Source organism: Phoenix dactylifera, chromosome 2 (assembly GCF_009389715.1).
Source record: "Phoenix dactylifera cultivar Barhee BC4 chromosome 2, palm_55x_up_171113_PBpolish2nd_filt_p, whole genome shotgun sequence".
NCBI classification, from domain to species: domain Eukaryota; kingdom Viridiplantae; phylum Streptophyta; class Magnoliopsida; order Arecales; family Arecaceae; genus Phoenix; species Phoenix dactylifera.
This window is the reverse complement of record NC_052393.1, coordinates 7,700,237-7,714,710: the sequence shown is the minus strand read 5'-3', so window position 1 is coordinate 7,714,710 and position 14,474 is coordinate 7,700,237. Positions and strand designations below refer to the sequence as shown.

The following is a 14,474-nucleotide window of genomic DNA, read 5'->3' as shown; positions in this document are numbered from 1 at the left end:
ATGGACCACAGGTTTGGCTACTTCATTAGGATCAAATATACTTCAAGCTAGGTTTGAGCTTAGCTTTTTTAGCGTGAATAGACCTATTCCATGCACTATAAACAAAGCCAGCCCAATGAATGCACGAATTTATCATGGCCTTATTATTGTCTGTTGGATTAAGATGACATTCAATACCAAACCTTCCACAAAATTTTCCCCGGCTTCTCCCTACTCATCTTCTTTTGGTTACTTCCATCTCAAATTTGGTTTAACTTCAACTCCACCCAGTTTATAGAAGGTTGTAATTTGGGTGTAAAGCATTGTATATGTGAAACGTGGTTAAATAATATGATGTTAATATTAGACACTTGACCCAATAGCTTGGTAGTGATACTGACTCGATTACGATCTGTTTCTCCTTACGCTCCATTTACCTTCTAATGCTCTTGCTAGAAATATGATTATAACACAAATCTTCAATTCAAGTAGCACAGAGAAATTAGAAGGTGAGAAAAATTCATCCTCCTATTATGTTAACGTGTTTTGTGGCAGAATCTTTGCCTCCTAAGCAATTAGGAAGAATGCGAACATTGTCAAGCGGGCCATGGCAAGCTTTTTGGATATCAATGAACAAAATTTGCAAAAGAAAATAGTGGAGCATGAAAATGATTTTTACAAACCAATAGAAACACAGCAATCAGTTCAACATGTTCCCATGCATAATACACACAAAATGACAATAATTATTAAACAGCATATTACAACTTCCATAACGAAACTACGCTTTAAACAAAAATTTTTTAAAACATCATAGGAACAGATAACACCAGGTCAATCAGTACATGTGATTTATCAAAACCAGAAATTGTGGGATTTCCTCAAAAGGCAATAAAATAGTCAGAGAATGATCCAGCTTCTTACCAGTAGTGGAAATTTTAAGAATATCTGTATTGCAAAAGTTTCCAGATATTGTCGGACAGCTGGTAAATTGTTTCTCTACAATGCAAGAAAAACTTTGTCAGTTTATAACTACATTTGCACATTCATAATAGCAACCACAAATGACAGATAGCTACATGAAGAAATATACATGAACGCAACAAGTTGTCCATATTACTCCCTCTACTCTACATACTTGATACATAAGATGAACTTGTTTTGGTTGTAGATTTGTGATTCCTTACTCCCATCACTAGACAAGGGTGTATAGCATGTTTTTCTAATGTATCTATGGCATACTCTTAAAGTCCTGACGAGCTGAAATGCTTGATTGTTCATATGTCCCTGTATATGGAGTGAGTATATATAAAGTACAAAATTACTTAACAGACAAACCCCTATATGATGCCTTGTTCGTAGAGCACGAGTTCTTGGCATATTTATATATTTTAGAGTAATCCAGAGCAGTGTATTGCTGCATTCATTTCCATAACAGCTCAAAACTTTCAGAGACGGAAGCCAGCTTCCAGGGACCATTACTTAAAGTTTCTAATATGAACTATACAGATTCATCCATCTATGGGAGATTCCATCAAGCCAACATGTTGCAGATCATCTTTCAGTGGTATAATATATCAAATATGATGTATGCACTTCCAAACTTATGCAAAAAAGTATGTCTATAAAAAGCATTTATATCCAAATTGTGTCTTCTGAATGTTCATTCAGATTTGGTATATTGTCAATTTCTTGAGACAGAGAGCTAGATCAATGTACAAATGGCCTTTCGCAATTCTTGTTTTTGACTTGCACATTTTCATTCAGATCAGTCTCTGCATGAAGTTGATATTTGTATCTGGGGCAATATGTATATACCAGCTCATATGTGAACCACTGGGGGGTTTTACGTGTGGTGGTTGATAAGAAGTTGATATATAAGAAGAGAAGCAAGAGCAAGAAGAAGAATAGAAGAGATATATCATATATATATATATATATGGAATCTTAAGAGATAAATTCACTCTAAATAATCCATATATTTTACAAAATACAATGATCTACACAGATTCATTTCCAGAGACACCAAAGCAACATGAAAATAATGCTTCCTAGTTCCTAGTCTTTAGGTTTCATCTTGCCTATTATGGCCCTTTGTCCCTTTCAACATAATTTGACTTGACACAGAACTCCTGATCAGCGTAACCTCCACAATATTGAATGTACCATAGCCATAACCATAACTATCAATTCTTGACCCAACTGTTCGGGGTCATCTATTTATGGGTTCTCATAACCATAATACTAAAGACCATGCCATTCCCCAAATACATATGACTTCAGACTTTTAACTGTCACAATAAACAATGAATTCTAAGACTTTTGGGATTCTCTAAAACTAACCCTAAAAATAAATCCACATATACAACAAAAACAAGGAAAATTAATTTTTCCCGCACCAACATTAAACTTTGTATGGAGTCAAAATTTCACAAGTTCAGAAGAATTCCATTCACCACATTAATAATTCATCAATAAACATTCAGAAACTAAGTGAAACATTACACATCAAGCCCTACAACACAGTGCAATGGACCATTAAAAAAAATTAACTTGATGTCTGCTACATAAAAAGAATGAAGATGTACTTACACATAGGCAAATATGTAAGTTAGATGTGACTTCTTCTACTATATCCTCCTCAACAAAGTGTGACAGTATGCATATCATTTGCCAAGCACGAACTTTGCGCCTATGGATCTGATAAAAAAGAACTATGTCATATTGTGATACCTCATGCTTTGACCATTAAAATGATAGGGTTATTTAAAACCCAAAAGCAGATAAGAAAGAATACTCACACCACTATATTTTTTATAAAGTTCCTTTGCAAGATCTTTATCATTAACCTTGTTGTAAACATAGAAAGACAAATGTTAGACATTGAATCCCAGGTCCATCATTACATGATTTAACAAGTCAACAAAAGCTTTGAATTAAATTTCTCAAAACAAGTCCAAGGTTTTTGAATACACCGGTACTTTGTAACAAATAATGGATTTAAAAAATACCAACGGTTGAACTATCACAGGGCAATGGTGCGCTGACCTGGCATTGGCACACTATCTGTTTTGCCAACCCGTGCCATTCCTATTGGCATTTGAATCCATGAAAAATACAAGTTGCATTTGATTGTTGAAGAATACTTATAAGAGATATCAGTTAACACTTAATCCCCAGGTTTTCCCCCAGTTTACATTTCAGAGGAATCCAAACAGGCATGCTGATAAGTCAGGCCAAGTCCAGTTTTGTTCAGGGCAAATTCTGGTCAAATTTTTTAAAAAAAAACCCACATCCACTACCTGCCCCATCTATAATTGAGTTGAAATGAATAAAGTCATAACCGACCAATCTGTTTTTATATGGATCCATACTTGACCTGAAAACCCAACTAAGGGTTCACTTGTCGATCATAAAAATGGAGTAAGGTCAACATTCAGATAAAGTGAAAGAGAGGAAGAGAAAATAAAAATGGAGAAGAACATGATAAATCCTAAACAAATTGCTCGTTCCACTTTTTTCGTCAATATTTTTTGTTCTTTTTCTTAGCTATGAAGTACATGGCTTTCCTAATCACTGAAACCAAGCCTTAACTGACCCATCACACTGTTATCACTAATCCACTACCCTAGAAGCACAGGGGTTAGTTTAAGGGTTTACCTTACCACATAGCTTAGGCTTAGCACAATAACACTTGTTATAATCTATTTGTTGTCCACTTGATCCATGGTTAGGAGGCCTCCATAACATATGATTTTGGTTTTTAGGTACCTCTAATGACATAGATCATGCTGCATGGATTCCCCATTTATGAATGTATTTATACTTACATATGTATGAATTTAACCAAATTTTATCATTGCTGAATAAATGTATCTTAAATGTAAACAATGTGTCTTTTGTTTATGAAGCAAATAAACTATTGTTACTTTCTCCATATATCATCAGTTATAAATTATGCCAAGCTCTCATTTGACTAACTCACTATGTTATATGAGAGATAAGACGGAAGCATATTGTGAGACCCCGGAACTGGGCCCGGTCCATTTGACCGGCCCAGTCCCAGGTTTCGGCCTCACGTGGTTGCACGTGAGGCACCGGGATGGAAGGATCCATCCCGAAGAAGGAGGAAGCCCTGTTTTTAGGGCTTCTTCTCCTTCTCTTTGAGGCCACCCGAGTCCTCTCTTCTTCCTTGTGCAGCCGCCCAAGAGGGAGAGAGAGGGAGAGAGAGAGGGAGGGAGCCGTCGGTGCCGGATTTCTTTTTCGGGTGATATTCTTCCTCTGTTTGCCGCCGGAAGGGAGCCGCCGGATCTTCGCCGGGGCTGAGGTAAGGATTCTAGCTTCACCGCTTTGTTATACCATTTGATAAAAGAAGAAAAAGAAGAAGAAGAGAGAAGGAAAAGGAGGGGAAGGCACCTGTGGCAGTCGGCATGCCTTCGGCCACAGGCGTCGCCGGCCCTCAGTGGCGGCCACCTTGAGGACCGGTGAGCACCACCTTCCCTTGTTCCTCTTCTCTGTTCAGTGAAAACAGAGAAGGAATAGTGGAAGGAGAAAGAGAGAAAGAAAGAAAGAAAGAAAGGAGAAGAGAGGGAAGAAGGAGAAGGCCGACTGCTGTGGGCTTTTCCTCTTCTCCCGTGCGCATACCTCCTCCGTGGGAAGGAGAGAGCCGGCCGCCGCGGGCGCCGCCGGCCTCGTCTTGACGTCTCTCGAGCTCGCCGACCTCCCTTTGCGGGAGAAGAAGAAGAAGAAAGAAAGGGGGGAGGAGAAGAAGTCGGGAGAAGAGGAGGAGGAGGAAGAAAAAAAAAATAGAAAGAAGAAAGAAAGAGGGGAAGGAAGAAAGAAGTCGGGAGAAGGTTCTGGAGAAGAGAAGAAAAGAAAAAAAAAAAAAGAAAAGGGAAGGGAAGGAAAGAAAAGAAAAGAAAAAGAAAAGAAAAGAAAAGAAAAGAAAAAGCAAGAAAAAGAAAAGAAAAAAAAATAATTAAATAAATAAATGGAGAGGATGGTTTATGGGTATGAACCCGAACCCGAACCCGAACCCGGAGGGGGCTAGACACTTCTGCAGGGTCGGCCCTGGGAGAATGTTAAAATTTAAGTTTTATATATATTGTGATGAATTTTAAAAGAAAAATATGATTTTTGAATATTAGGTTATGCGAGGGATTTGTGAGATTAATTGGATTTGTTGTGGATCGCGTTCGATGTAAGTAATGAACTGCCTTCTCTAGACTCTTCATTTATATAATATTATTTTTGCATCGAATAAATTGTTAATGAATTTATATTTGATTTATGAATTTTACGAGATGATGATTTGAATGAAAAATGAATATGTGAACTGGAATAATATTTTTCAGATTATTGCTATATTTACTGTTCTTGCATCGTATAAGCATATTTAGATCGGATTATGATACATGTATTATGTTACCACAAGAATTTTGATGTGCATCAAATTTAGAACTCTCAGCCTGGCTATGTTCTGAACCCTGCCAATAGGGGGTTATGCATTGGCAATTCTGGCCCCACCACAGGGTATAAGTGTGGTATTCTGGCCCACTCCGCAGGATATAAGTGCGGTATTCTGGCCCACTCCGCAGGGTATAAGTGCGGTTCTGTTTCTGGCCTAGCCACAGGGTATAAGTGTGGTCGTAGCTAAAGGCTGATGAGATGAATGTGATTTGTTTCGAATCAGATTTATGATTATGTATATGAATATTTGAAAAATACGAATTTTAATGAATTTGTGCTTGAAAAGGAATTGAATATGTTATTATGTTGATTCATCGTAATTTGTATTCATATTTTATGTTAGTATATGAATTGACTAGTTAAGGTGTTTATTACTTACTGGGCTGTCTAGCTCATTATACGATTTCTTACTGTTTTTACAGATCCGAAGAATTAGCTCGATCCGGGGTTTTACAATATGGGAGTGCGAATAAAAGAATTATGGCTCAAGTTATCTTAGATTAGGTTTTTATTTAATTTAATGTTCCATCTTTATTGTTCCGCTGCGTATTTAGAATTGTGAGACTTTATAATTTATGTCAGTCAATGGAATAAGATTGCATTTATTTCAGTTGAATTAATTTAGAATTACATAATTGAGGTGTTTTGGTTTAGATGCCTTGCATGCTCGTGGGGAGAGTTCCCTACGGGTGTGCGGCGGTTGGCGCGGACCCCCGGCTCGCGATCTCGGGCCGGGGGCGTGACAACTTTTATGGTATCAGAGCATGAATGGATAAATTTTAAGAAAAAAAAAAAAAACTCTGACATGACATGAGTGTAGGTGGGTAGACACTAGGGACATTGGGACGTTAGTTTATGATGATTGTAACAACCATTCTGGTTTCTGATGTGTTGACGACAGGTATTAATCTAGTCCCAATATTTATTTCTATTTATTGTCTAACCATACCCACTACTCTTTGTTAGATAACTCATTATACTACTAGAAAAGATTAAATAGTTACATAACATTTTTGATTAGTTGTCAAAAGAAGAATATGAACTTTTAAATTTCGAAAGTGTTCACACGGATTAAGACATAATAATGAATGTACCAATAAGCAAGTAATTCTAGGAAAAAAAAAAATCTAGACTTGACATGGGTATGTTGAGGTTTAAACCAGTGTGTGCAGAGGAAGTGTGGTGAATGGAATTATTTGACATTGGTCAGACAAGACGACTTTGATTTGAAGACTGTTATGACTTGATTTGAAAGAAGTATTTTCTACTCTTGAATTGCATGTACGAAAATTTCGTGGACGAAATTTCTTTTAAGGGAGGAAGGATGTGAGACCCCGGAACTGGGCCCGGTCCATTTGACCGGCCCAGTCCCAGGTTTCGGCCTCACGTGCGTTGCACGTGAGGCACCGGGATGGAAGGATCCATCCCGAAGAAGGAGGAAGCCCTGTTTTTAGGGCTTCTTCTCCTTCTCTTTGAAGCCACCCGAGTCCTCTCTTCTTCCTTGTGCAGCCGCCCAAGAGGGAGAGAGAGGGAGAGAGAGAGGGAGGGAGCCGTCGGTGCCGGATTTCTTTTTCGGGTGATATTCTTCCTCTGTTTGCCGCCGGAAGGGAGCCGCCGGATCTTCGCCGGGGCTGAGGTAAGGATTCTAGCTTCACCGCTTTGTTATACCATTTGATAAAAGAAGAAAAAGAAGAAGAAGAAGAAGAGAGAAGGAAAAGGAGGGGAAGGCACCTGTGGCAGTCGGCATGCCTTCGGCCACAGGCGTCGCCGGCCCTCAGTGGCGGCCACCTTGAGGACCGGTGAGCACCACCTTCCCTTGTTCCTCTTCTCTGTTCAGTGAAAACAGAGAAGGAATAGTGGAAGGAGAAAGAGAGAAAGAAAGAAAGAAAGAAAGGAGAAGAGAGGGAAGAAGGAGAAGGCCGACTGCTGTGGGCTTTTCCTCTTCTCCCGTGCGCATACCTCCTCCGTGGGAAGGAGAGAGCCGGCCGCCGCGGGCGCCGCCGGCCTCGTCTTGACGTCTCTCGAGCTCGCCGACCTCCCTTTGTGGGAGAAGAAGAAGAAGAAAGAAAGGGGGGAGGAGAAGAAGTCGGGAGAAGAGGAGGAGGAGGAAGAAAAAAAAAATAGAAAGAAGAAAGAAAGAGGGGAAGGAAGAAAGAAGTCGGGAGAAGGTTCTGGAGAAGAGAAGAAAAGAAGAAAAAAAAAAAGAAAAGGGAAGGGAAGGAAAGAAAAGAAAAGAAAAAGAAAAGAAAAGAAAAGAAAAGAAAAAGCAAGAAAAAGAAAAGAAAAAAAAATAATTAAATAAATAAAGGGAGAGGATGGTTTATGGGTATGAACCCGAACCCGAACCCGGAGGGGGCTAGACACTTCTGCAGGGTCGGCCCTGGGAGAATGTTAAAATTTAAGTTTTATATATATTGTGATGAATTTTAAAAGAAAAATATGATTTTTGGATATTAGGTTCTGCGAGGGATTTGTGAGATTAATTGGATTTGTTGTGGATCGCGTTCGATGTAAGTAATGAACTGCCTTCTCTAGACTCTTCATTTATATAATATTATTTTTGCATCGAATAAATTGTTAATGAATTTATATTTGATTTATGAATTTTACGAGATGATGATTTGAATGAAAAATGAATATGTGAACTGGAATAATATTTTTCAGATTATTGCTATATTTACTGTTCTTGCATCGTATAAGCATATTTAGATCGGATTATGATACATGTATTATGTTACCACAAGAATTTTGATGTGCATCAGATTTAGAACTCTCAGCCTGGCTATGTTCTGGACCCTGCCAATAGGGGGTTATGCATTGGCAATTCTGGCCCCACCACAGGGTATAAGTGTGGTATTCTGGCCCACTCCGCAGGGTATAAGTGCGGTATTCTGGCCCACTCCGCAGGGTATAAGTGCGGTTCTGTTTCTGGCCTAGCCACAGGGTATAAGTGTGGTCGTAGCTAAAGGCTGATGAGATGAATGTGATTTGTTTCGAATCAGATTTATGATTATGTATATGAATATTTGAAAAATACGAATTTTAATGAATTTGTGCTTGAAAAGGAATTGAATATGTTATTATGTTGATTCATCGTAATTTGTATTCATATTTTATGTTAGTATATGAATTGACTAGTTAAGGTGTTTATTACTTACTGGGCTGTCTAGCTCATTATACGATTTCTTACTGTTTTTACAGATCCGAAGAATTAGCTCGATCCGGGGTTTTACAATATGGGAGTGCGAATAAAAGAATTATGGCTCAAGTTATCTTAGATTAGGTTTTTATTTAATTTAATGTTCCATCTTTATTGTTCCGCTGCGTATTTAGAATTGTGAGACTTTATAATTTATGTCAGTCAATGGAATAAGATTGCATTTATTTCAGTTGAATTAATTTAGAATTACATAATTGAGGTGTTTTGGTTTAGATGCCTTGCATGCTCGTGGGGAGAGTTCCCTACGGGTGTGCGGCGGTTGGCGCGGACCCCCGGCTCGCGATCTCGGGCCGGGGGCGTGACACATATAATTACAAGGACTAATTCAAGCCTAATCTCTAGTTTGCCAAGCAAAAAGGTAGCCGACTTTAGGAACTTGAAAGTGATGGAATTTGCTATAAATAAGGTGCTTGGACTCTTGTTGCTTTAGTGTTATCCCACAAGGAAAGGTTACATAACCTTATAACCAATTTTAGTGAAGAAAAATGTATCACCACAAAAAGGATGGCCATGCATCTTTTAGTCAATCTATGTAGACCATAGGATACATGTATACGCGTTTGAATGCAGCAATCTGTTGATGTATTTCTTTAATCTTTGTGGAAATTTGTAAGTTTAATATTGTATTGTGGCTAACAAGAGAATTTTTACGCATTTGCACATAAAAAGCAGGGATAACAAGCGAAGACTTGGTCCTGCTTGAGTCATTTTAAGACCAACAGATGTAAGTCTAATGGACATGCAGTGCGCGATTATCGCTTTTTTTTCAGTTTCATAGATGAAAATTAGATCAAGATCATAATGTGGCATAGATACTTCAATCCGTAGCAAAAGAAATATCGGTGTTTTAAAATGATCTGCCATACATATACTAATTTATCAAAAAAAATAGGACCATTCCTGGAAATCTATGGATGATCAAAGGTGCTTTTTACTGTATATGAAGTGTACAAAAAAGAAAATGCAAAATTTATAAAAAAAAAAATACGATTCCGCATGCAGTTATCACCAAGCCTGCCAACAATAAAGCAATTCTATTTCCCAGGATGTCAAACAGAACATAAGATGTTCAGTCCATGCCCATAAATATCAAGGGACCATAAAGCTTATTAACTTAAAGAGGCTTCTATAGTACAACCTGTTCCCTATACTTCAGTATTATAAGCGCATACCACAGAATCAAGAAGCTCTAGTAGAAATGCTTTTCCACATCGAAGTGCAGCCAAAGTATCTTGATTCTCCAGTTCACCTCTCCTGTCAGCTAAATTTGCTAGTTTGTAGAACAAAACAGCAACAGATACACGAGCGTACATCTCTGTATTGACAAACAACTGAAAGAGTGCAACACCAGATAATAAATAGCCAATATATCTTAACATATCAGAAAGGCATAAAAAAAAAGATTTTACAGAACAGTAGCAAATGTAATTTGGAAGTCAAGATATAAAATGCTATAGCAAGCAAACCAGCAGGAAGCTGCAAAAGCATGGAATATCATATCTAATGAACTCCTTCAGGTCCTAATTCATTGAGATATGACATGGGATGAAAATATCAAAAATGTGAAAAATACAAGGAACCAAAGGAAGCCATATAACTAGGTCGGCTGAAAAGCTTATTTGATATAGATCATAATAAATGATTAAGTGTGAGAGCAGGGATTCAAATCTCAAGGACTGATACAATATTAACGTTCGGCCTGTATGGTACAATCCGTGATATGGTACACCATGGCATGAATAAGGAAAAACAGAAACTAAGCAGTATGGATGATATGTGATGATATAGGGGTGCTATGCTTCGATATAAAGCAGTTCACCCAATAGCAATATGTACTGTCCCCGATTGAATAGGCTCATGGCATCTATGGCACATATCGGCCAGTACAGGACCAGTATTCACGAGACATCGACCCTTTTGCGACAGTTATAACGACAGCAAAAGATCATAGTAACAAGTAAGGTTCAAAAGACTTGGTGCTGATAATTTCAGCTCCAGTTTCAACTTTTCCCCTGAAAACAATAAAAACCAAGAAAAAAAAATAGAAATAGAAACAATAATAAAAACAAAGAAAAATAAAATATGACAAGGAAATGTATTAGAGATCATTTTAAAGTATATTATTTCCATTGCAATATATGAGTGCTTCGTTTCAATGGTTTCAAACTGAGTCAAATAAAGTAGTTTTAAAAAATATAATGCTAAAAAATCTTGTTTAGAGTGTAATCATTTGACTATCTGATGGCAACCGAACATATGATAAACAAAATGCTATGAGATTTGAATTCTGCGATAGTAGGCCATATGTAAATGAATTTACTTTTTAAGTCTCTCTGGAACATAATGTTACATGGCTTTCAGATCTTCTGAGAACTAGCAAATTCCATGTTGCATGGCATTCAAATCTTCTGAAAATGCATATTCCATTTAATCAGGACAAAATGCTTCCTCAATGAAGGAATGGCAAATAAATTGGTATAGATAGCTTATAATATGTTGAATTTGGTTATATAGTTAGTTCTGGTCAAAACTTCATAACTGGCCCTATTTTTCAATTAAATTTGGCCAAAACCAAATCATCCATGTCATGTTTGTTACGGGCGAAACTTCAGACATGGTACCAGGAAAAGAAAATTTTATTTTTGAGAGTATCTGAATGAGGATATTGCTGCAAGAATAAATTAGAGGAACCACTTTAAAAGTTGGTGGCACGTGCATCACCCTCCAACTAGAAATTCAACTAGCAACAAGCCAAATATTTAACTAGCTTATTCAATAAGCTTGAAATCATAGACATATGAATGAAAAAAAAAGTTGTAACATCCATCTCTAAAAACAAAGGTGACATGGAAAGTTGCACTAAATGTCATGGTACAAAATTGATGGCCATAGTACGTAGTTATGTTATAGGGTAATAAGACAAATAGAACAAATAGAACTACTATATTAGAGAGTCGTACTGCAAATAACGAACAAGCGTAATTGATAGAGGCCATTGCAGACTAAAATATTATATGACCACTGCATCCCTGTCACCAAGCCCATGTCCATTGTTGACCGTCACACATCACTCAAAACACCCAATATGACCATCTAAAGTACCACCTATAAAATCTTCTCTCTTTGGAATTCCTTATACTATTCCTTCCAACTCCTATCAAAATTGTCTCTTTGTCCTCTTCAATCCTACTTGGGGTGCAAAAGTATTAATTTCATCAATAATGCCGTCATCTAAAATAAGTTCAACAGCCATCAGTCTATTAGTTATATTTTCTACAAACCTAAATACTAGTGCATATGGTTCTGTACTAGCCATACCATACCTAATAAGGAACCAATATAAATATGCCCCTTAGTCCCAACCCTTCCCACCAAATTATAAATCATCTCTTATTGGTTTTGTTCGTGGTGGCACTAACAGGCTTACTGTGTGTCAATGTGATGCCATTAAGACTAGAAACAAGCCGAGCCAAGCTGGGCCATCCTCTTGCTCAACGCAAACCCAAACATAAGCGACCCCGACCCTAATGAAGCCCGTGCCAACCTGACCCATATGGAGCTCCATCTTGCTAGACCTGGAGAAGGAAAGAAAGAAAAAGGGAATCCAGCCCCCTACCACCATAAACCCCCTTCCACCCCTCCAGCTTGGGGCTAAGATTCGGTCAAATGGCCTATTGATGTATGCTAAGATTGGAGAGGAAGAGGAGAGAAAGGGAGGGAGAGGGGGCATGAGAAAAGGCTAGAGGGAGATGGAGAGGAAGAGGAAGGAGTGGTGTGGAGGTTGTGCTTAGGAACAACAGTGAAGCAGCTAGGATTGGGCATGGCAAAGGTGCTGCCAACAATGGAGGTAACGGAGGGTGAGGTAGAGGGGAAGCGGGAGTAGGGGGGTCGAGATGGAGGGGTATCAGGAATGTGGAACGGGAAGGGAGGGATTTTAGACAAGGAGGGGAGGGGGAGCTGTCAAGACGAGCAGAGAGAGGGATGGTGGGAATAGAGAAAAGGAGGGAAGGGGGTGTACAATTGAGATGAGGAATGGGGCAGTTGGGGAAGGGTGGGTAGGGTGGGATTAAGATAAGGAACAGGGAGGCTTGGCCTCAGGTTTCAAGCTGAGGTTGGGCTAAGGCCAGGCCAAGGCAAGACCCAAACTTGGCCTAAAATTTTTCTATCCTTGGATATCAAGCCCAAGCCCAACCCCAACTATTTTAAGCTGAACCCAATGCCCAACCCAAAACTCACCCAACCTGACAAGCTTGGAGCCAACCCAAGCCTATTTCCAACTTGGATACCATACCACACCAATGCATGTATTTGTTTCAGTAACTTCAACCATTTATATAAAGGTATATGAGATATTACAAGCATCTGGATATAAAAACATTGAGGGCCTGTTTGGATATTCCTACAGAATTGGGCTGAAAATTCTCTAGGATTCATGGATTGGGCCGTTCATTTAAGCATGGCCCTGTATTAACCAAATACCACTCAAGCGAAATCCTGTGGGAAGAAAAAAAACCACTATGGGCCTTTTTTTTCTTCTTGCAGCCTAAAGGCTAGAATCTGGGTTGGATTTGGGCAAGCTCTTAGACAATGCAAGACATATGGACCAATCGACCTGATTCCTACATGATTTTCAGCCCAATTCTGTAGGAATATCCAGACATGCACTTAATTTAGAAGACAAGTGGGAGGACATCAGTTCAGTAATCATTAATAAACAAAGGCATAACTTTTAATCAATTAATATAATTATGATGTAATTTATTAATACAATTATGATGCAACCACAATTAATAATGGTGGTGCATTTTGGATTACCTCTGTGAACTCACAATCTGGGCTTTGAGCTAACAATGAAACTTCAATTCTTGCTTCATGATTTTCAGAAAATTCAGCTTCAAAATCCTCATCGAAAGCCACTATCCCCGCCCCCCAAAACAAAAAAACAAATTAGTAACAAAGGAATAAAGCAATTGTTATAATGACATCCAATGAAATTAATTCATAAAGACAACAAAATAATGGAAGAGGATGAATCTACCAGAGCCATATAGGGTTAGCAACTTCAACTCTTTTATGTAATATTTGATTATTCTAGGATACAAGAGCCATAACCCAGTCAAGTGCAAAGCCGCAAGTCGAATAGTGCGAGGACTTTTCGTGCCTTCATCAAGAAGCTTTTCTATGAACTACAAGAAAAAATGATTACAAACTTCCTTAAAATCCTTCTGCAATAATAGAAGGCCTAGCTAAGATAGATAGCAGGAAAATGTAAGATGAGACAAGGTCCAGAAATGAAGAAGCAACTTAAATATATGAAACACCAATATCTCAAAACTTTGCTAGTATAATAATTTCACAAGACAAATTTGCTCTTCAAAAAACAAGTAGATGATTCCAAGGAACCATAATGCATCCTAACTTCCTCCAAGACACTTAAACTGATCAAGATTTTAAGTACCATCTGTACTAAGCATACCATGGGAAGTCTATAGGAACTGAGTATGCTCCCCATACTCACATTAGGTATAAGACCAGCATATTATACCAACACTTGGCACGCACATACAGGCAATGTGCCAATATAGGTATTGGTGTCAGTTCTTAAAAACTTGCTTAAACATAATTTTTTTTATGGAATTGGTCAGGCTCTCACAAGCCAGAATGATGCACCAACAATAATCAGTTGTTCATCAAGCCAGAATCCAAGTTAGTTTTCTAGTTCTTAATATCACAATTGTTTCATCAAGTGGTGATCTATCATTATCTTGTTTTACTTCCAATAATCTAAAGTTTATTGCAATGATGA

General features: G+C 38.2%; 1 protein-coding gene and 2 long non-coding RNA genes across 4 annotated transcripts in view; 2 read left to right on the top strand and 1 right to left on the bottom strand.

Annotated features, from left to right (window-relative positions):
• LOC103710780 overlaps positions 1 to 14,474 on the bottom strand; it is a 61,156-nt gene that overhangs the window by 12,874 nt on the left and 33,808 nt on the right. Inside the window, exons 20-25 of the mRNA XM_039119581.1 lie at positions 13,707 to 13,854; positions 13,484 to 13,584; positions 9,841 to 9,999; positions 2,781 to 2,828; positions 2,572 to 2,679; positions 904 to 978 (exon numbers count right to left, since the gene is read on the bottom strand). Coding sequence (XP_038975509.1) covers positions 904 to 978; positions 2,572 to 2,679; positions 2,781 to 2,828; positions 9,841 to 9,999; positions 13,484 to 13,584; positions 13,707 to 13,854 — 639 coding nt within the window. The remainder of the gene's footprint in view (positions 1 to 903; positions 979 to 2,571; positions 2,680 to 2,780; positions 2,829 to 9,840; positions 10,000 to 13,483; positions 13,585 to 13,706; positions 13,855 to 14,474) is intronic.
• LOC120106611 lies at positions 2,835 to 6,894 on the top strand. Of its 2 annotated transcripts, none has more exons than XR_005508712.1 (2): positions 2,835 to 4,306; positions 5,871 to 6,894. It is a non-coding gene; the product is annotated as an uncharacterized LOC120106611 (long non-coding RNA). The 2 variants fall into 2 exon arrangements; XR_005508713.1 differs by lacking the exon at positions 2,835 to 4,306 and adding an exon at positions 5,139 to 5,179.
• Positions 6,924 to 8,842, top strand: LOC120106610. Its single transcript, XR_005508711.1, has 3 exons — positions 6,924 to 7,084; positions 7,906 to 7,958; positions 8,650 to 8,842. It is a non-coding gene; the product is annotated as an uncharacterized LOC120106610 (long non-coding RNA).